Source organism: Eleutherodactylus coqui, chromosome 1, assembly GCF_035609145.1.
Source record: "Eleutherodactylus coqui strain aEleCoq1 chromosome 1, aEleCoq1.hap1, whole genome shotgun sequence".
NCBI lineage: Eukaryota > Metazoa > Chordata > Amphibia > Anura > Eleutherodactylidae > Eleutherodactylus > Eleutherodactylus coqui.
The window spans coordinates 410,943,657-410,966,758 of NC_089837.1; the positions used below are offsets into that span (position 1 = coordinate 410,943,657).

At 45.6% G+C, this 23,102-nt stretch overlaps 1 protein-coding gene across 1 annotated transcript; it reads left to right on the forward strand.

The window, feature by feature from the left end:
• Window positions 1-4,242: 4,242 nt before the first annotated feature.
• Window positions 4,243-23,027, forward strand: OBI1 (ORC ubiquitin ligase 1). Its single transcript, XM_066593095.1, has 6 exons — window positions 4,243-4,381; window positions 10,188-10,323; window positions 12,266-12,357; window positions 13,541-13,783; window positions 16,769-16,857; window positions 21,482-23,027. Exons 1-6 carry the CDS (start codon window positions 4,310-4,312, stop codon window positions 22,851-22,853), a joined length of 2,004 nt encoding a protein of 667 aa, XP_066449192.1. The 5' UTR covers window positions 4,243-4,309; the 3' UTR covers window positions 22,854-23,027.
• Window positions 23,028-23,102: the final 75 nt, after the last annotated feature.

Genomic DNA, 23,102 nt, shown 5'->3' on the forward strand with positions numbered 1-23,102 from the left:
GGGGGGGGGGGCGCATTATGATTACTGGGGGAACCGCTTGAGGGGAGGGGGGCATTATTGCTGGCAGACAGTTGGGGGTGGCATTGGGACTGCTGGTGGTCCACTGGGGGGGTAATATGACTGCTGTGGGAACCGCTGGGGGGGAAGCGGGCATTATTACTGCTGGGGGACCGCTGGGGTATGTCACTATTACCACTGGGGGGGGGGGGGTCACTATTATCGCTAGGAGGGCCACTATTACCACTGGGGTATGTTTGCATGCGACAAAAACTGGCAGGGCTGTTTCAAAATAGACAGGGTGCAGATTTTGACAACTTTTTGGATGCGGAAATGCTGCAGAATTTTCCACATCCAAAAAGCAGTCAGAATCTGCACCCGGTCTATTTTGAAGCAGCCCTGTCCTTTGTAGAACAACGGGGGTAAAATCATGTCGTGATAAGCCCCGCCCCCCCGACGTGTTGGCACTTTGCGATACATAAAGTTGGTTTTGGGTTGCAGTTTCGGCACTCGGTCTCTAAAAGGTTCGCCATCACTGCCCTATGAGGACTAAAACAAAATGTAAAAGTCAGTTTAACAAAGTTTTATTAATTATTAAAAAATGAACGGTAATTAAAGTAAAAAAAAAAAACCTTTTGACACATTTATAATGAAAAATCTAAACGAAAAATTAAATGAACACACATACACATACATGGTATCACTGCGTCCATAAAAGTTATTTATCCCGCAGGAAAAACCCCATCAAAATTGTACTATTTTGGTCAAATGTCTGCAAAAAAAAAATGTAATAAAAATGTTCAAAAACTCATATGTATTCCAAAACGTTACCAATAGAAATACAGGATGTCCCCCCCCCCCAAAAAAAAGCCCGCGCACAACTATGTTGACAGAAAAATAAAACGTTCTGTCTGAAGATAGAGGAAGAAAATTCTATTTTTTTCCAAAGATATTTTATATTTAAAAAAAACTATATATATTTGGTATCGTAGTATTCGTACCGACTCACGAAATAAGGTTATCATGTCATTTCTGTTGCAGTGTGTACACCGTAGAAACAAGACCTCAAACATGGTGCAATTTTTTTTTTTGTACTTTACTCCACTTAGAATTTTTTTTTTTAGTTTTTCAGTACATTATATGGTACAGTCAATAATAGCCCTGAAAAATACAAGTCATCCTGCAAAAAAAACAACCCGCAGACATCTACATTAATGGATAATGGAGATGAGCGAGCGTACTCGCTAAGGGTGCATTCAGACGACCGTATATCGGCGTCTCTCTCTCTCTGCAGGGGGAGGAGGCTGGAAGAGCCGGAAGCAGTGCTCAGAGCTCCCGCCCACTCTCCTCTATTTGCAATGGGAGGAGGCAGGATGGGGTGGAGCTAAATTCCGGGAATTAGCTCCACCCCTGTCCCACCTCTCCTCATTGAAAATAGTGCAGAGGGGCGGGAGCTCAGTGCACTGCTCCCGGCTCTTCCAGCCTCCTCCCCCTGCAGAGAGAGGGACGTCGTATATCGGCCGGTGTGAATACCCGACCAATATACGGTCGTCTGAATGCACCCTAAGGCAAACTCCTCGAGCGAGTAGTGCCTCATGTGAGTACCTGCCGGCTCGTCTCTAAAGATTCGGGTGCCGGCGGGGGAGAGTGGGGAGGACTGGGGGGAAGATCTCTCTCTCACTCTCCCCCCCCCCCCCCCCCGCTCTCCCCTGCTCACCGCCGCAACTCCCCGCTCTCCCCCGCCGGCACCTGAATCTTTAGAGACGAGCAGGCAGGTATTCGCATAAGGCACTACTCGCTCGAGGAGTTTGCCTTAGCGAGTACGCTCGCTCATCTCTAATGGATAATTATAAGGATTATGCTTTTTAAGGTGCCTTCATGCTTACAATCGCGATATCGCTGCGTTTAACATGAATGTCAAATGACAAGTTTGTGCTTTGTGATTTTTATGCGATGCGTTTCTAACATTAGAAAGTTCTATAAACATTCGCGATAAATAAATCGCAGCGATATTGTGATCGCAAGTGTGAAGGCACCACAAAAGTGAGGACGAAAAACCAAAAATGAGAAAAAAAAGAGGTTGTGTCCTTAAGGGGTTAACTAAATTCTTATTAACGAGCCATGACACACGATGGGGCCGCTCTCACCTATGTGTGCCCGGCATGACCCACGATGGGGCCGCTCTCGGCTGTGTGTGCCCGGCATGACCCACGATGGGGCCGCTCTCAGCTGTGTGTGCCCGGCATGACCCACGATGGGGCCGCTCTCAGCTGTGTGTGCCCGGCATGACCCACGATGGGGCCGCTCTCAGCTGTGTGTGCCCGGCATGACCCACGATGGGGCCGCTCTCAGCTGTGTGTGCCCGGCATGACCCACGATGGGGCCGCTCTCAGCTGTGTGTGCCCGGCATGACCCACGATGGGGCCGCTCTCAGCTGTGTGTGCCCGGCATGACCCACGATGGGGCCGCTCTCAGCTGTGTGTGCCCGGCATGACCCACGATGGGGCCGCTCTCAGCTGTGTGTGCCCGGCATGACCCACGATGGGGCCGCTCTCAGCTGTGTGTGCCCGGCATGACCCACGATGGGGCCGCTCTCAGCTATGTGTGCCCGGCATGACCCACGATGGGGCCGCTATCAGCTGTGTGTGCCCGGCATGACCCACGATGGGGCGGCTCTCAGCTGTGTGTGCCCGGCATGACCCACGATGGGGCCGCTCTCAGCTGTGTGTGCCCGGCATGACCCACGATGGGGCCGCTCTCAGCTGTGTGTGCCCGGGATGACCCACGATGGGGCCGCTCTCAGCTGTGTGTGCCCGGCATGACCCACGATGGGGCCGCTCTCAGCTGTGTGTGCCCGGCATGACCCACGATGGGGCCGCTCTCAGCTGTGTGTGCCCGGCATGACCCACGATGGGGCCGCTCTCAGCTGTGTGTGCCCGGCATGACCCACGATGGGGCCGCTCTCAGCTGTGTGTGCCCGGCATGACCCACGATGGGGCCGCTCTCAGCTGTGTTCGCCCGGCATGACCCACGATGGGGCCGCTCTCAGCTGTGTTCGCCCGGCATGACCCACGATGGGGCCGCTCTCAGCTGTGTTCGCCCGGCATGACCCACGATGGGGCCGCTCTCAGCTGTGTTCGCCCGGCATGACCCACGATGGGGCCGCTCTCAGCTGTGTTCGCCCGGCATGACCCACGATGGGGCCGCTCTCAGCTGTGTGTGCCCGGCATGACCCACGATGGGGCCGCTCTCAGCTGTGTGTGCCCGGCATGACCCACGATGGGGCGGCTCTCAGCTGTGTGTGCCCGGCATGACCCACGATGGGGCGGCTCTCAGCTGTGTGTGCCCGGCATGACCCACGATGGGGCCGCTCTCAGCTGTGTGTGCCCGGCATGACCCACGATGGGGCCGCTCTCAGCTGTGTGTGCCCGGCATGACCCACGATGGGGCCGCTCTCAGCTGTGTGTGCCCGGCATGACCCACGATGGGGCCGCTCTCAGCTGTGTGTGCCCGGCATGACCCACGATGGGGCGGCTCTCAGCTGTGTGTGCCCGGCATGACCCACGATGGGGCCGCTCTCAGCTGTGTGTGCCCGGCATGACCCACGATGGGGCCGCTCTCAGCTGTGTGTGCCCGGCATGACCCACGATGGGGCCGCTATCAGCTGTGTGTGCCCGGCATGACCCACGATGGGGCGGCTCTCAGCTGTGTGTGCCCGGCATGACCCACGATGGGGCGGCTCTCAGCTGTGTGTGCCCGGCATGACCCACGATGGGGCCGCTCTCAGCTGTGTGTGCCCGGCATGACCCACGATGGGGCCGCTCTCAGCTGTGTGTGCCCGGCATGACCCACGATGGGGCCGCTCTCAGCTGTGTGTGCCCGGCATGACCCACGATGGGGCCGCTCTCAGCTGTGTGTGCCCGGCATGACCCACGATGGGGCCGCTCTCAGCTGTGTTCGCCCGGCATGACCCACGATGGGGCCGCTCTCAGCTGTGTGTGCCCGGCATGACCCACGATGGGGCCGCTCTCAGCTATGTGAAGGGGCTGACAGCCTCGCACTATAGATGTTTTCTTCATCTCCTCACACCCAGTACTATCCCAGCCTCCCCCGTATAAGGTGCACCACAGCCCGGAGCCGCGGAACCCCTCACAGCGCCGCTCTACCAGCCCGCCGATCAGGAGTCACGGCGCCAAACCCTGAGAGAGCGCGCGTTCTCCAGCTGCAGGGGTTTGGGCCGTGTCGCGCCCCGTAGCTGAGCTTTGTGTCTGAAGGGCAGAGGTGCCCCGGAGTAGTGAGGAGAGCGGGCAGCATGGCACACAGTGTGCAGAACGTGACGCTGGCACTCACTCTGCCCATCACCTGCCACATCTGCCTGGGCAAGGTAAGAGCTGCTGTGTTGTATGTCCCCGGTGCCATTAGTGTTCTCAGCCGTGTCGGCACTTGTGGAAGGAGTTGCCGAGTTGTGCATGAAGTTGCTGGCGATGACCGGACGGCGGGTGTCAGTTGTCCATAGTAGCCGCTCACACTCCTTTGGTTGCTATGGCGACTGCTCCACTTTGCTCCTGTTAAGTTTGATAAATCCCCTCTGCTCGTCTTTCTGGCCAACAGCAACCAATCAGCCTTCAGTATTCATGTGCGCCAATCATAGTAACCGGTGAGCTGTAGTTATGGGGAGGGAAGTGCGTTCTGGACGCCGGCGTATGGGACATGCTCCAAAGTGGAGGGGCGCGGCGTCCGGTCTGCGAGGAACTTTCCTCAGTGTTTGCTTATGTTTTGTATCATTTTGGGATCAATGACGTGTATTTCTGCGTCCGTGTGCCGTCCTGCTGGTCGCCCCGGTTCTGTACTGGCGGCCCCCGATCACACATGCATTCACAAAGCGCCGTGTTCCAAAACGCTGCATTTTACCGTGGTTTGGAGCGCCATTTTTGAATGCATGTCACAACTTTTAACGCACCCCATCATTGTGATGGGAGACGAGGCGCGTCCAAAAATGCCAAAACGCAAAAAAATAGACAGTGTTCGAAATTTGTGGCGTTAAAAAGGCATTGGAGCGCAGGTTTGTCAGGCCCTGTTAACATCAGTGGGAGTGTTGTACCGTGACTAGAGCGGCGTACGGAACACCGCGCCAATCTGGGTAAAAGGCGTCCGGTGTGCGAGCAGCCGCAGACACAACCGCTAAACCCTTAGCTACACAGCGGCTCTGGTCGTGGTCCGATATCGCGGTCTCCCAATGTAAGCGCATGTAGTCCCTCTACCACTTACACCTTCCTACACGCTGACAGCCGCAAGAAACCCATCCGATTGGGAGTTCAGATCACGGAGACTCGATACGTGACCGCGTTTACTTAGAGTAAGGGCGCCAACCCACTAGCGATATGTTCTCTTGCGATGCGAGAGCGAGTGAAAACGCAAGTCTCGCAGCGCTAAGAAAAATCTGCAATATCACTCATTGTTTTAAATGAGCGCCAGCCACATTGAAAACATAGGGAGGACATCACGGACTTCTGCCACAGCTATGGCAGGGGATTCCTTCATCCCCGCAGGAAGGAATCCCCTGCTGTCACAGCTGTGGCAGAAGTCCGCAATGCTATCACATTGCTTTCAATGGGGCCACGGCCCCATTGAAAGCAGTGTGTTGCAGGCGAACCCCGCAGCGATGATTACTCTCTTCTCTTCGGCCCCGGCAGTCGTCTTCTGGAGGCCGGGGATTGAAAATCCTCGCCGCCAGAAAGAGCGCTCAGCCAATCACAGGCAGCGCTCAGGCATTCATAATTCAGTCATTCTGAAACCCCCTGGATGCGAGGTGGTTTCCCATGGAGACAGCCTCACATCACTGTGGGGGTTCCCTTCTTCCTCGCCACATCTGTCACAGCCATGGTCTGAGATCGCAATGTTCTCCTACTGTTTTCAATGGGCCAGCGCTGCTGCGCCGGTCCCCCTGAGAACATGTGGGAAACCCCCTAGATGCAACAACCTCGCATCCCAGCGGGGCTGAAGGAATCCCCCGACACGGCTGTTACAGCTGTGGCAGGAGAACGTGATGTTCTCCCATGGATATCAATGTGGCCGGCCTGCTGCCGCTGACCCCATTGAAGACAGTGGGTGATATCGCAAAAAGAAAGGAGATGTTGTCATTTATTGTCACGCACGTCGCAGGAGTGAGAACATCGCAAATGACAATGAAACCATTGAAAATCATTAGTTTCATAATCATGCGTTTTCACTCATTCTCACACCGCAAAAAAAATCATGCGATTTTCTCGCCAGTGTGAAGCCAGCTTCAGTGTGTGACTTCTTTTGTTACATGCACGTGTGTAGCGTCTGTTCGGTGCAGGTTTTGACATGGATTTCGGTGTGGATCCCCTTCAAATTCCATTAAGGGTTTCTTTAGATGAGTGCATGCGCAAATGCACGAGAAAAATAAGAAAACTCGTCGCGTGAAGCGGTCACAAGCTTTGTGTGTTTTTTTTGTACTGTTTAAACTTTACAATATTGCACGCGGGAAAACAAAAAGCAGAAAGATGGGCCGGACCGATCTTTTCTCGCACATATAAAAAGCGCGTGAGCGATTACGGCAGGGTCTATTTTCCTCGTGTAGGAGCATCGCACGAGAAACGTGTCTGTGAAAACAAACCACTGAAGTAAACGGCTTTGTTTCATTGTGTTTTGCAAAACGTCCCACAAACGCGGTCATCTGTTTGAGCCTTAAAAGGGTGAGATCTGCTGCGGATCTGCACCAAACCCTTTATTTTGATGCAGATTTAGGCTGGGTTCCCACAGGGCGGATTCCCAACGGAAATCCTGCGGTTTGGCCGCAGTGAAAAACCGTGAAATTTCCACCGGGAGAACCGCTGCTTCAAAACCCGCGGCGGTTTTGAAGCGGCCTGGCCACTCGCTCTTCCGCTGCGGCCGGTGCTCCCATAGAGGAGAGCGCGGCCATAGAGGGGGGGAAAAAAAATGAACATGCTGCGGTCGGCAAATCCGCGTCGCAGCAGCAGCTTCTCGTCCACATGGCTGGCTAATCCCAGGATTAGCGGCCGCATGCGGATTTGCTGCGGCGAAATTCTGCATGGAATTTCCACGGCAAATCCGCCCCGTGTGAACCCAGCCTTTGGGTTGGATTTGCTGCTATGAAAAATGTCTATCAAATGGATCACATGGGAGCAAAATATACCACTGTTGTCTGGAATGGAGGCGTTCATTGTAGCCCCTGATTGGTGACTCCACAGCGGTCTTCTGGCCCCTCCTGTCTGTTTGTATATACAGGTCTCGGGCTACAGTGCTCATGCATGACCTACCCTGGAACCTGTATACGCAATGACTCTGTACACAGAAGGCATCGGTAGATGGCCCAGTTGGTAGGATTCACGTAGATGAGACGGAGTCTTCGATGGGTGCTTTCACTCTGGGTAAAGCTGTGTTTTCAGATTATCTTTATGGTGAAGGCTTTATATAATTAAAATATGACTGACCAAACACGCAAGATCTAGTAAAGAACAGTCCAATTAGACTTAGGCCCCCCTGTCCACGAGCAAGGCGAAATATCGCTAATGATATTCCGCCACCGGGGAGCAGGGGAGAGAACTGTTAGTTCTCTGCGGTGAACCCATCTGACAGATGGGCTGACCGCGGAGAATCGTGGCATGTCGCGATTTGAGTCCTGCGAGCAGAGAATCGCTATGATTCTCTGCTCGTGGACAGGAGGCTACGCTTTCCATAGCAACACTATGGAAAGTGTGCACTGCGTCACTCACGGCCGGATTGTCGCCATAACGCAATGCACAATCACCCGTGGACAGGGGGCCCTTAAGCTGCTTTGCTCACAGCAAACTGGAGACACATATAATGCCTACAGCATGAAGATAAATGCAAATTGCAAGTTAGGTAAATGCAACATCAGGAGAGGCAGAGATTGTGTACACACTGACTGCAGATCTGAGAGCAGTATGGGTGCTGGGAGCTAGCCTGTGAAGACAGCCCCTTGCGCCACTAAGAATATGTCCTCACATCCCAGCTGAATGCCTAACAGCGGATTACAGAGGGGCTACACTTCAACCCTGATGTACAGCAGTATAACAAAAAATTGTAATAAACATTTATTACAAGATTGATGAGACGCACACAGATGAACATACATTGTCTGAAAAGTTAGCTACACTTTAGGTCAATAAACAGGTCTTTAGAAGGAAACAATAAGGGTTCCCTTTAAATGGCTGCATGCCGAGATCTTGTATACATAATTCATCAAGTTTCAACAAATATGTTTTATTTGCTGAAATGTAACACCCCTTTTTAAATCAGTACAAAACAGCTGAAGCAAACTGTTACTACAGTCTAGAGCATTGGTGGCAAACCTATGGCACGCATGCCAGAGGCGGCACATGGAGCCCTCACTGCTGTTGGCCGCTCACCACGTTAGTGAATACCGGCTGGGGCCACGGCTCCCCTGCCGGTATTCACTCAGCTACTCTGATCCCGGCACACACTGTGGCATCAGTGTGCAGTCGGGATCCTCCTCCCCCTCCTCGAGTCTCCTCTTAGGTTCCGCCAGAGCAGGGGGAGGAGGCGTCCGGCGGCACACTGACGTCACAGTGTGCACCTGTGATCAGCTAGCAGCATTGAGCGGAGGAGGAGGGGGTAGGTATATGGGTCTCAGGGAGGCACTTTTACTACTGGGGGCCACTGTGGAATGTCACTTTTACTACTGGGGGCCACTGTGGAATGTCACTTTTACTACTGGGGGCCACTGTGGAATGTCACTTTTACTGCTGAGGGGCCACTGTGGAATGTCACTTTTACTGCTCAGGGGCCACTGTGGAATGTCACTTTTACTGCTGAGGGGCCACTGTGGAATGCCACTTTTACTGCTGAGGGGCCACTGTGGAATGTCCCTTTTACTACTGGGGGCCACTGTGGAATGTCCCTTTTACTACTGGGGGCCACTGTGGAATGTCCCTTTTACTACTGGGGGCCACTGTGGAATGTCCCTTTTACTACTGAGGGCCACTGTGGAATGTCACTATTACTACTGGAGGCCACCGTGGAACGTCACTATTACCACTGTGGGCCACCGTGGAACGTCACTATTACCGCTGGGGGCCACCGTGGAACGTCACTGTTACCGCTGGGGTCGCCGTGGAACGTCACTGTTACCGCTGGGGTCGCCGTGGAACGTCACTGTTACCGCTGGGGGCCGCCGTGGAACGTCACTGTTACCGCTGGGGGCCGCCGTGGAACGTCACTGTTACCGCTGGGGGCCGCCGTGGAACGTCACTGTTACCGCTGGGGGCCGCCGTGGAACGTCACTGTTACCGCTGCTGTACGTTTACACGTGGCGTTAATGTTGCAGAATGTCCTCAGCGGAAATTTCCGTGTCAAATTCTGCAGCATTTTCGCATTCCAAAAAGCAGTAAAATCTGCACCCTGTCTAATTTGAAGCGGCCCTGTCCTTGTTATAACGACGAATGTGAAAATCATACGTTGTGATAAGCCCCGCCCCCTGATGTGTTGGCACTTTGCAATAAGTAGGTTTTGGGTTGCAGTTTGGGCACTCGGTCTCCAAAAGGTTCGCCATCACTGGCCTAGAGTATGTGTTCCATCAGTGAACATACAGTAGTCTACACCAGTGATGTTTTCAGATTACCCCTATCCAGTAGGAACAATATAGCTTATAAGTGTCAGTATTACATTGGATATTTTAGCTATTTTTGATTATGCATTTCCCTAATATATCCCAACAGTTCAGGGAAGTTTAATAAATAATAATAATCTTTATTTGTATAGCGCCAACATATTCCGCAGTGCTTACATAGACAGGGGGAATACAACTGAACTTACAGTTGTGCATGTGAGACAATTCCTCCATATACTTCAATCAGAATCACTCACTTTATGTGATGGAGTCTGCTGATAACAGAGTGAGGAAAGGTACAAGAGCATAAAGTTGGTGATTTCCCTGTCAGCGGGCCCTGACTGTTTTTGGCACGTAGTTTCTCCATTGCAGTCCTGTTCTACTAGACCGTGTCTGCCATGAGCCCCTCTTATTCAGCGCCACTCATGCATTTCTACTCAAAGATACACAAACCAGGATATACGGAGCATTAATAGTTAATTCTTCGCATGTACACAGTGCTAACCTGTAACGCTAGTATGACCAGTCCATCCTTTCTCATTTATGTTTGCAGGTACGGCAGCCTGTCATTTGCGCCAACAATCACGTCTTCTGTTCCGTTTGCATTGAGCTATGGTTGAAGAATAACAGCCAGTGCCCTGCCTGCCGGGTGCCCATAACTAAGGAGAATCCCTGCAAGAATATCATAGGTATGTTGAATGGTGTTAATAGCTTTGATCGTGTTTTGACCATTTTCAATAACTTTTTGTTTAGTGTAATCATGCTATTAAAAACAACCTTCACCGACTGCTTTTTCTAGGAACATATGTATATTTTATCACTCAACCAGGATAGTGATCAAAGCTGCTACTGCGGCTGAGTGATAGAGTATACAGGAACATTTATTTAAAGTGCACCTCTAATTATGAACGCCTTTCCAGAAATCAATAACACAAGTGGATCTAAGTTAAGAAACTTTGTAATATATTTTATCAGGAAAAAGATGCCTCTTTCTCCATTTAACAGGTGCCTAGAAAATCGCATGCATCGGCTGATTTCTGCTATTACAAGTTTAAAACTGAACTACTTGTGTTTCCTAATATTTCCATTACAGTGTTTGGTTCTGCCATACCTTCTGGGCAGTAATCACTTGTATGTCTATGTCACCTAAGCGCACAAAGCTTCCATAAAAAAAAATTATATATTTTGTTCGTTACAATTAAAAAGATGTTACAGTACAATAGAGGTGAGTCTCCAATGTACAGCAGACGGGCGGAAGGAAGGCATACAACATATCAAGTTCATAGAATTAAATATATGCTCAAAAAGTGCATTGTGCAAAATTATATATCAGCAAACATTTAATCATATAAAATGGTACCCCTCTGAGGAAGCTGGGGGTGAAAAACGTGTCGGGATTGAGGTGGTAAGGTGGGCTTTACACATTATGTACTGCTGCTTATATGCATAGATTTAATGATTTGTATGCTTGATGTGTCATTTTATATGATTAAATGTTTGTTGATATATAATTTTGCATACATGCACTTTTTGCACATACCGTATATACCGGCGTATAAGACGACTTTTGACCCCGAAAAATCTGCTCTGAAGTCGGGGGTCGTCTTATACGCCGGTAATACAAAAAAAAAGAAAGTGTCAAAAAAAAAAATCATTACTCACCTCCCCCGGCGTTCTGCGGCACTGCTGCAGGCTGTCGCTTCCTCCTGGTCCCTGGCAGAGCACTGCTTTCTGGACGCAGGGCTTGAAATCCCCGCCTCCAGAAAGCTAATACTGTGATTGGCTAACACACGCTTTCAGCCAATCACAGCCATTCAATGACATCATTGAATGACTGTGATTGGCTGAAGGCACGTGTGTTTTAGCCAATCGCAGCCATTCAATGATGTCATGGAATGGCTGTGATTGGCTTACGGCCCTGCGTCCAGAAAGCAATGCTCTGCCGGGGACCAGGAGGGAGCGACAGCTTGCAGCAGCGCCGCAGAACGCCGGGGGAGGTGAGTACTGATTTTTTTTTTTTGCTCCACTGTATTCCCGGCGTATAAGGTGACAGTTGGGGGGTCGTCTTATACGCCCCATCGCCTTATACGCCAGAATATACAGTATTTAATTCTATGAATTTGATATGTTGTATGCCTTCCATCCGCCTGTCTGCTGCACATTGGAGACTCATCTCTATTGTACTGTAACATCTTTTTAATTCTAATGAATAAAATATAGAAAAGTGTTTTTTTTTTTTGTTTGTTTTGTTGTTTTTATGGAAGCTTTGTGTGTTGGCCTATTATTTTTGGATTGATTGTGCAGCAGAGCATGTGCTACTGGTTGTGAGATGCAGCCGTTGTTTATTACATTGCATGTTTATGTTACCTGTACCTCAAAAACCCTTCCAGAATCTGCTCTGATTCTGTTTGTACATGTGCTCTTTAAGCTGTAAAATGCTCTGTAATATGTTGGTACTATATAGGAAAAAGATTATTATGGCTACATACAGTGTAAAACACTCTTAAATATCAATCCAGTGTTATTCGGACCTGTGCACGATACTCGCTGGGTGTCGTACGGTGCACTTCAGTATATCTTTTGTATTTGCATAAAAATTGTGTCATCACAAAAAGTATTTTCTTTTATGAGGTGGGACAAGTGAAGATGAAGGCACCCTAAGTCATTCAGGTCGAATGCACCTCCGTAAGACTAGACTTCAGCTTCTTCAGAAGGAATATGAGGTAATATTATGTATCATATCTTGAAACTCGAAGGGATGTTTTACTTTCTCCACCAGTATAATCTGACAAGGAACAGAACTTGCTCTAACTTTGGAGTGTTCTGAAAAACCTGAAGTGTCCACTGAACACCGTGCTCTGTCAGGTTGACCCTGTCAGCATAATAGCTTTTAGCCTCGCCTAATTTATTGTCCTAATGGTGCCGTTCCTGTGCGGCGTAGTGCCATCAACACTGACAGCCCAATCCTGTACTGAAAGGAAACTGAAATAGTCAGTTGTGTGTCAATAAAAGCACTGAATACACATTGAATGCCGTGTTTAGAAATACAAAATCTGCTAGTTCTGCATACATGCTGGAATTTCCTATGCTAAGGGGTATACAGAATAGACGCTGGCTGAGTCTCTTCTCAGGACACACATCACTGGTAACACTGTTGCCATTACATCTGTTATCAGTGTTCTGTATATGTTGGAAGTGGGAGATACAAAGACCATGTTTTTCTTCTATCCTGAGTTTTAATACCTAAAAATTTGTACATTTTTAATGATATAAATAATGAGAAAAAATGCAACCCCCCCAATTCCAAAAAAGTTGGGACACGGTGTAAAACCTAAATAAATGTAACAAAAACAGACTGCAATAATTTGGAAATTTCATATAACCATATTTTATTCACAATAAAACATAGAAAACAGATCAGAAGGTGAAAGTGATACATTTTTCCATTTCATTTCAACAAATAAACTCATTTAGAAACTGATGGCAGCAACTCATTTGAGAAAACGTTGGGCCAGGGCCGTGTCTACCATTGTGTAGCACCCCCTCTTCTCTGTAAACGTCTGAGAAGTGAGGAGACCAATTGCTGGAGTTTTGAGAGAGGAAGGTTGTCCCATTAATTTCTGATGTAGGAGTTACCTTTATTTGCACTTTACATAGCATCCCAGCTTTTTTTAGACTTGTGGTTGTAAAATAATGTCCTGCAGCACCATGTGCTATACACATATGGTGTAGCTGTGCTGGGGTGACTATTATTGATTGTATTAACTACCTTGAAACAGAATGTCTAAAAAAAAAAGGTACGTTTTTTTTTTCCCCAGTAGCTGAATGTGGTTGCTGCTTACTAAAAAGTGCCATGGGAAGTCAGTGGCGTGATCATTGGCATTTACAATGTGTTGTATATTTTAGGAAGAAATAGAATCACTGTTGGAAGAGAAGGAAGAGCTAAAAAGAGCAAATCTCCAATTAGAAGAACGCCTTAGTGAAGCAACTGATCCAGTTGCCGTTTCCATATCTTGTAATTGTGAAAACAAAGAAGCTAGGCGTAGCAGAGACATCAGTGACCGTTTGTTGGAAGAATGGAGCAGAAAGCTGGAAATGGTGAAGACCGCCAACAAAAATGTTGTGGAGGACAATGAAAAGTTGAAAGAGGTGAGCTTCAGAATTGTGTGAACCACTGGCGTAGCTACAGGGGATGCGGTTGCAACCAGGCCCAGGAGCCTTAGGGGCTCATAAGGCCTCTCTTCTCCATATAGGGAGCCCAGTACTATTAATAAAGCATTATGATTGAAGGCCCTGTTACAGGTTTTGCATTGGGGCCCAGAAGCTTCAAGTTATGCCTCTGCGTTAAGAAGTTGAGGGACCTCAAGATAAAGTTTTCCACCGGGGCCCAGAAACCTTTAGCTACGCCCCTGGTGTGAACAATATACTGTCCAGATGCCTGTGTAAAATGTATATTATATTTATGTGTGTGACATCACTTTGTAGACCAGTAAAACTTTTCATGTAGGATGCAGGTAGGAGAACCTTCAGAGGTAAACTCCTTAAACAGGTTATTCCAAGATAGACATTTATCACCTATCCATAGGATAGATTCTAAAAGTCTGATCAGTGGAGGTTTCACTGCTGGTCCTGAAAACAGGGACCCTGTATCTCCAACCACCATCCTTCTTCTTCCTCACTGAAAGCTCGCTGCACTCCTCGCAATGAGAAGATTGAATGGATGACGGTCACGCATCTCTAACTATCTGATACACGGATGCTGCTCTGATTGGCTAGCACTGCTCTCATGAAAGTTATTTTAACCCTTTGCAATCCAATTTTGAATTGAGGGTTTCCTAGGGGGCTTTCTCTTTCTGCCATTTTACAACGGCGTCATCTGCTGGCTAGAGCCAGTACTGCAGTATGGGACATGCCGGAGAGGCCCCCGACAACAGAGCGGCCAGTAATATACAGTAAGAATACCCTGCCGGAAGTCTTCTGACATCAGAGCTGCACAGCCTTCAATCAGAATGTCTTCAGATGTCAGACAGTGGATTGGAAAGGGTTAATTATCTCTAGCACTGGAAATGTGAAAGGCCCTAGTCAAGGGAGCTGTGCAACATAATTTGGATAAGCATTTTTTATTTTTATTTTTTTGCAGCAATTGGCAGCTTAATAAATTGCTGTGGATTTATATATTTCCAATGTGCTCTCAAATCTACAGTGAAAAAAAATCTGCTGTATGTCAGACGTGTGGCTCCAAATCTGCCATATCTAAGTGTGCAGTATAGGAAAAGAAGGTGGAGCAACCCTAGTAAGAAAAAAGGGGCAGCGCTGGTCATTATTGGTCTCCTACTGCAGTAAATGTAGAGTGGGGAGGTTCCTACTGCCAGATACAGCATGCGGGGGTCACTAGAGAATGCTTTTTAGATCTCTCACAATTTGATTGTAGTAAGACACTTGGATCTGAGGCATGGCTGGTAATAGGTGGAGGGATTGCTAGGCTTTTTTGTGTGTGTGTGTTTTCTACATTTAGAGTTCCTTTACACTGAAACTTTGATAAGAGCTACCGTAGTTACAAGAAATGTGCTTTTGCTTCACAAGATTTCAGAATTTTATACAAAATTAGTTTGCTCCTTTTTTTTAGTTCAGACAGATGCATGAGGCCTTGTCTTCTGATGGACTGGTACTTTCTAGGCTCCTCATCCTGTAGTGCTACTAATTTAGCGTATGACTTGTGTTCATTTGTGTGGGGCAGTTGAATGCAAAAATAATCTTGTGCAGAAAATGTGACAGGCGCCTGTTTGGACGTACTTAATTTATGTTAAACAGGCCTTTCAGCAGGACAGCCCTGGGTGCCTTTGTTATGCCCCAGGGAATGGCCTTCAGAACAATGGGAGCCCTTTTTACTTTTTCCTTAAGTGTCATATAGTTCACTTATTGAATGAAGCTATGGAACACAGCACTGAGACCAGGAGACAGCGGGGTCGGTATATAAATCCTTTTATTGCATTTCACAGGTTAAAAAGCCAAGCCAAGGATTAGTCAACACGTTTTTCCACCATGGACCGGCGGCTTGGTCAGACCATCGTCCTCCTATTACTTTTCACTGACGAAGCCGCTGGTCCATGGTGGAAAAACGTGTTGACTGATTCTTGCCCTGTCTTTTTAACCGGTGACATGAAATAGGACAAGGACTTCTATACTTTCCTCGCTGTCTCTTGGCCTTAATGCTATGTTCCATAGCTTATTCACCGGGACATTATGTTCCATAGCTTCGTTCATTTAACAGTGTCTACCTGTCAAAGAAGGAACCGGCGGCCACCATCTGGATTGTATTTTCTCTGCCCAGAATCTTCAGTAACTACAGGTGAGCAACTCCTAATAACTTTTTATAACATTTTGGCTGACTGGTTCCACACAAGAGGTGCTTGTCATTTTAATTCCACTAATGTTCACTTGTTGCTACACTTACAGGGTCAAACAGCCAAGATGAGAGTTCCAGTCCAATGCAGAATGTTACCTTTGTGTTGCCCCATTGATTAAACAAACGTACGCCCAAATGTGCAATGGGGTTACATAATCAAATTAGAGGCACAGATTATGAAGATGTCCTATGCTGCGTTCTACCTTCTCATCCAAAATCCACTGCTGGAAGAACATGCATTCTGCATAAGATTTATGCTATTATGAATAGATTGATCCGACCACTAAGACTTCTTTGGCAGAACGTCCCAAAAGAGTCAAATATTTATTGCTGTGGATTTACTTGAAAACTCCGACCTTCGTATTTCACATTTAATATGCCTTGTTGTATTTAGTCAAGTGAAGGAAATTATCATCTATTTTGCTGATACCTGCACATTGTAATTTCACTTGGCCACAAAATATCTAGCCATGTGAAAAAAACATGGAAAAGCAATTAGTACATTCCCTTAATGACTTTCTGAACTAACTGCAAAGCTTTGTTTGCCTCCCTAGATGGGGGACTTGCATTGTGTTTAGGGAATATGAATACAAAGTGCCATTTCTGTCCCTGTGTTAATTAAAAACAATGTTCCTGCATTAGGAAGACGTATCTGCTATTCTTTTGTACATTTTAATGTGAGTATGCTACTTGTTGTACTCATGTTGTCCTATTTATTTATGTTCAAGGAAAACCAAAAGCTGAGAAATGAGAATGCTGAATTTGTTAGAGAAAACTTGAGATTGAAAAATGAAGTAGATCTCCGATCACCACAAAAGTAGGTGAATTGGGTGTTATGTCCTCAAATAAACAGACATGACAAAACGGACTGTCCATAGCTTGGGTTTGGGGAAATTTGCATATTATATTGGTATTGTCAAAAACAAATTATGTAATATGACAATGTTTTGTAAAGTAAAGCCTCATTAGGAAATAATCTGTTTTTTGTTTTTAAAATTGAGAAATAGTAAAGGCCCTTTTACACGCAACAATTATCACACAATTTCACATTACAAAGTCCCATTGACATTTGTGTTAAAAAAAAAACGCAAGTGGGTAGGAGGCCTTAGGACTATTGTTATGCGAATTAACATGTACCTTCTATTACAAAATGGCTTCAAATGTGTTCTATATGTAGTACTTCCAGGATTGTTTGCCTTACTTAGATCTTTTTTTGGTCTTGTGACTTTTTTTTTTGGTCAAATAGGGTCTTTGTTCCTTCCATGCCTCCTGGAGGTTGAGTTTTCTGTCTTTTCCTAGTGTGATCATGCAGCACTCTGAGTTCTGGTCAGATGTCTCTCCTCTCCGCCCCGCATTTAGTGTCACACGGAAGCTGCAGCCCCATCTCCTTCTTCTGCCTGTCTTCTTTTCCTTCGGTTTGTGACTCAATAGATTTCTGAGAATTTTCAGAAAGCCTGCAGGCAGATAAAGGAAAGATAGAAAAATAACAGGGTGCTGAAAGATGCTACTTTACCATTAACATATATTAAAAAGTTGGATGCAGTCATCATTTTTTCCCAAAAGCCTCTTAACATGATTTTTGTGATAGATATAGTGAACAGATGTATCTTAGAACTGAGTGACTGGTCTGAAGCAATCCATGCCCTGTTGGTCATAGATGGTTGCATGTTAAATGACTTGTTATTAACCCCTTAAGGGCGTAACTTTTTTTCGACTTTTTGTTTCTTCTCCTCGCTTTTAAAAAATCATACCTTTTATTTATCCATCAACGTAGCTGTCTGGGGGCTTGTTTTTTGTGGGTTGACTTGAGTTTTTCAATGGTGCTATTTCATGTGCTGCAAAACTTTAAATATTTTGTAAGTGGAGCGAAATGGGGAAAAAACACAATTTCACAAACTTTGTCTGGTATTAATGGCATACACACTGCTGCAAAAATAGCATAATAACTTAATTCTGTGGGTCAATATGATCATGATACTGAATTTATTTATGTATTTTTTTCTTGCTATACTAATTTAAAAAAAAATATCTTTAGACATGTGTATTTTTCAGCGGGTATCTTCTGACCATGGAGTAATTTTAGGGTGGGACTACTGCCTGGAGGACTTTCTGTCCATATCCCAGGTCTTTGTCAAACTGCACATTAACCCTATAGTTCTTAATAAATGTGTGCAGACTGGATCAGGTAGCTGCTTTGCACTTTGCTCAGCAGAGGCCTGTGCTTTCTCTGCCCACGTGGAGGAGAGGGATCTTGTAGAGTGGGCTTTGATAGATAGATAGATAGATTGATAGATAATTTTTTTTTTTTTTTTCCTGGAGGATCGAGACCCCGGGCTTTGTATGCCTCCTGATCCATCTTGCAATGGTACTTTTAGACGCTGTCTTTCCACTACCTGGCCCCTGAAATTGGACAAAGAGGTTTATTAGAGATGAGCGAGCATGCTAGTTTAAGGCTGATGCACCATGCGGGGAGGGGGCGGCGGGGGGCAGTCTCCACTCTGACTGCCAGTTTCCCCGCTGTGAATTCACAGCAGGACACAGGCGCAGAGAATCTTATTAGCGCAGCCGGCTGATAACAGCCTGCTCCGCTGATAACAGCCTGCTCGCTCAATTCTAGCAAGCTAGAATTCAGCAATCAACCACTTGTGCACAAAAACTACACGATGTGTGTGTGCATTTAGACAGAACAAGAATCGCGCAAAAGACTGCTTTGAGCGATTTTATTTATTTTTTTAAAGCTATTCTTGTTGTTCTAAAAAGGCCTTAGCTAGAGAAATGGTGAGGATTCAAAACGATTCTTTTTACGTGTTAGCACTCATCATTTGAAACAACAATCGTTGCGTGTAAATGGCCTTTTGGTCACCCATTTAGGCCATCTCAAATCACGTGCATATTTTCAGCTCTAAGACTTAAGACAATAGGCTTTCATACAAAACGCAAGACCAGGCTTGCTGCTGGAAACCCAGTTGAGATGAGTACTAGTGATGAGGTGTGTCTTTTTAAGAAATAAACTGTATATGCCAAAAGAATGGAGGAACAATAGCAACAGTGCCACCATACTGTGACACCAGACAAATCATTAGTGCCCTCACACATTGCATATTAATTCGTGGTTGTGGTTCCTCAAATACTAATGCTGGTTCTTTAAGATCATTTTACTAACATTAATTAAGAATGTTTTCACATTCTGATTTAATTAAAGATATTAATGACTAAGCTGTAATTAGCCTACAGATATAAATTATGCAGATTTTACTATGATTTATACACAAGGGCTTTAGAAAAAAGGACAAAGGAAAAACTGATGGTGCCTCACACTCCTTTCATTGATGTTATGCTCCTGCAGTGATGATCTGCTCTGAACACTAGAGTGGAGCTCATACCCACAGCACTCTGGGAACTTTTTTGTTACATACATGTATTTTGACCCTTACCTGTATTCTATTTTATTTTAGTATGTTTTATGTAACGGGGCATAAAAAAAAAGTTTTTCAACATGTAGTCGGATTGAGTATTTCCCAGTATATCTTTTTTATGGACTAGGTGGAGCAGAGGGTGGGAGCATTTTCCTCTGCAAATCGGGAGCATATCAAGCCCACCAAGAGCTAGTAAGTTGCGTGAAAAATGGTCTTTCCATTCATTGCTCCGTCAAAACCCTAAGTATAAGTCAGGAACTATGTATTGTAATGACAGTCCTCATAATGCATTAATGTAGCTCCTTACAATCATCTTCACACACGTGCACATCCTTTGACATGTCTGGATGGGAAATGACATCTAAATAGTCTAGCTAAGGGTATAGGTTGTTTTTGTTTGTAATTTTTTTTAATTTTTAGAATGTAAATGAGCTGTTTACCTAGAACAATTCCATAAACCAAGGGGTACAACTGCCATGAGGGAAGTTGAGCAACTCACCTCAGGCAGCGCCATTTTGCGGGAAGGGCAGGGTGTTATTGTTTACTGTTGTAAGCAGTGGTACATGTACATCAGTCTTTGGCTTATTTCAAGCCATGTTACAGGGCATTTTGGAAGGTTGGGCATTTACTTGTTAGGAAGGCTGCCGTCAAGTAGTTGGTGCTGCAGAAGCATTGTATGATCTCCAGTTTGCATACCAAATTTCCTAGAGGAGCATTGCATGGCCTCTTAAGTCTTCTCATGCCTACTAGGCGGTCAACACAAGAAGAAACTGTAGCACTCCCGACCAACATATAGGTGTCACTTTTCATTGTAATCCTGGTTATGATGATGATGGTGAGATGGCTACTGGAGTTTTCTCCACAGAACACAGTGTCAATTAGTCTTAGGGCCTAGTCAGATAGCACATGGTCCAAATATATGGCTATCTGTGTATTCTACGGGCAGCACATGGCCTCTTAATAGCCTATTCTACCCATATTAACCCGATGGGCCATGTGTCTTATTCTCTTCAGTTTTCATGGACAAGATCCACAAGGGTCTGTGGATATCGCAGCACACAGTCATCTGAATGTAGCCTCAGTGATCATTGTGAAAACTACAAGAATTTAGGAATTTTGTTTTTATATAGGTTGTTCTTCAAAAATGAAAAGACATAGGAAAAAAAATCCTAAATATTTTTAACATAAAAATTGGATTCATATAATGGGTAATTTTTTTTTCTAAGATATATTCTGTTTAAGGCGAAAAATACTATGTTATTTCATACTGTGAAATTCCTTTAATTCAAGTAATCCAGCAAAAAATTTATAAAGTGTTTAACGACAGATTTTAATTTTCACCGACCCGGCTACTTTTTCAAAAAGTGGGTAGGGCTTGTGCAGAGGGGGCGTGGTCACCCCACACTGATAAATTATACATGAATTGTACCCTAGGTTGGAACTGGGATATATTTATGAGAAGGCGTACGGAGGTGTGTGGGGGGGGGGGGGTGAACATAATGTATGACGACAATGTGTGTCTCTTCATGTATTAAGCACACCATGCGCAGGGGGAAACTGTACAAAGTGAACATCCCCCAGTGTTTTTGGAAATTACAGTGTTTTTCCTGTCTTTGTTTTGTTCTTTTGCCATGATTTTTCTGCTGCAGCTAAAAGCTTGCTGAAAATCAATAGGAAATTATTGGGGGAGGTTATCTTCTATTTTTTTTATTTGTTTTTTTCGAAAACCCAGTATGCTTTAGGTATGGTGGTTTTAGATAGATTTCTCAATGGGAAAAAATAAATGCCTGTATAAAGTGCATGTCCAAAATGTCTGGCTGAAGAAGTGTGTGATGGAAGCCCAAGGGCACTCTGTTTATAATTTAGATATTTTTCTCTCCTGACCACACATAATCTTGCATTGAATTACCCCACAGAAATAAAATGTTTTAAAATATTCTTTTTCCAGATATCTGGTTGTGTAGTACTTGGTAAATTTTCAGCAAAACTAAGATTCAATAAAGTTTCTTCCTGTCTTTCTTATAGGTTTGGAAGGTTTACAGTGGCTGCACTTCAAGCAAAAGTAGATCAGTATGAACGAGAGATGAGCAGGCTTAAAAAAGCTCTGGAGAGGAGCGATCAATACATAGAAGAACTAGAAGCTCAGGTTGAGCAACTGGAAAGGCCACCAGAGGATATACAGAAAGAAAAATCTCAGTGTGGAAATGCTGCCCATGTACATGTAACTGATGCTACAACCGCATATACCTGCCAAGAACTGAAGACAACACAGCAGTTTTCAAGCCACAGCCATAAAAAAGGTGTCCATACAGAGGAACCCAGTGGTACCTACTCTAAATCAAATCGACACTCGCCTGGTTTAAAGCAACTAAAATCTGTTTCTCAAAATAAAGGCTCCCCCGAGCTGAAAAGTAAATTTAGTACTTTATTAAATAGTGATGAACAAATGAGTATAGATAGAAAAAGCCAGAGGGAAGGTGCAGAAGTAGCTCAAGTCTTTGGAAGTCCTACATTATCATTGCCTTTTAGCACTCTTCAGCTGAACACACCAGGTAGCAAAGCAAATTGTTCATCTAGTGGCCATTTAAAGAAACCTCTAACATACCTTAGAAAATTGGTTTTCGATGATTTGCCTAAGAGAAAGGAACTTAGCAAATCTAAGTCAATTAGTGAAAACCATTTGAATACTGGTGAGGGCCTCATGTGCTTTAGAGAGCCCAAGCCAAGTTTTTACCAGATCAATTGTGAATCGGCAGATGATGGATCACCAGGGCATTATGAGGATATTGATTTACAAGTAGGAAAACAAAAGGATAATGCTACAGATCAGAGAAAACATCCTAAAAGCCTTAACAAAAGTAGGATTTCAGTTGAAAATGTTGTAGACGAGGGCTGCCATGATGACATCAGTGAGCATAGTGCTGTTATGTGTAATGGAAGAAGTCAAGGGTCATGTTATGGTAGCATCTCTTCTACGTTGGGCTCAAAAATGAGTTTTTGGCGGGATTCTACTGTCAAAGCTTGCAAAGGATTAGGAGATGCGGTGTCCTCTCACCAAGATGAAGAACCTATTGACTTTGTTTCCTTTGCTTCTTGTTCTTCATCTGCGGTTGGGGATGTTAAAGACTCTAAATACTATATGAATCAGTCAGCAGGTGTTATCCAGGATAAAAACTTTCAGGGCCATCTTCCACATACAGATACTGTGTTGTGTGAGCCATCATTACAGACTAAACAGGAGCTAATATTTCATTCTGTTTCTGGGGAGGCACGGCACACAGAACATGCATCACAGTCAACTTGCCTGTCCCACTGCATAGCCAAATCCTACAGTAACAGCCCTCCAGCTAAACGGAAAATGCTAAACCAACCTAGTGATAGCCCCTCAAAGCCTTGAGTCTGCATTGTGGTGTATAGTCATGGTTTGTTTCAAATGTCATTTTTAACCGTAAGAATTGGTAAAAATTGCTTTTAAAATGACTGTAATATATAGTGTTTAATAGATCACTTTAGTAGTAAATCTACCCTTTTTGGTTTCTTAGTTTTGAAGAATAAAGAAACAAAATTCCAATTTTGTTAAACAACTTTTATCATTTTATTAGCAGTAGCACTGAAAGGGTATTCCAGCGATTCGGAGGGAAAGTTA

Bases quoted from the DNA above. Each gene is read 5' to 3' on its own strand.
- OBI1 (XM_066593095.1), top strand. From the start codon at position 4,310: ATGGCACACAGTGTGCAGAACGTGACGCTGGCACTCACTCTGCCCATC. The intron at 10,324-12,265 runs GTATGTTGAATG...TTCTTTTATGAG, and splicing joins TCCCTGCAAGAATATCATAG to GTGGGACAAGTGAAGATGAA. The intron at 16,858-21,481 runs GTAGGTGAATTG...TCTTTCTTATAG, and splicing joins GATCTCCGATCACCACAAAA to GTTTGGAAGGTTTACAGTGG.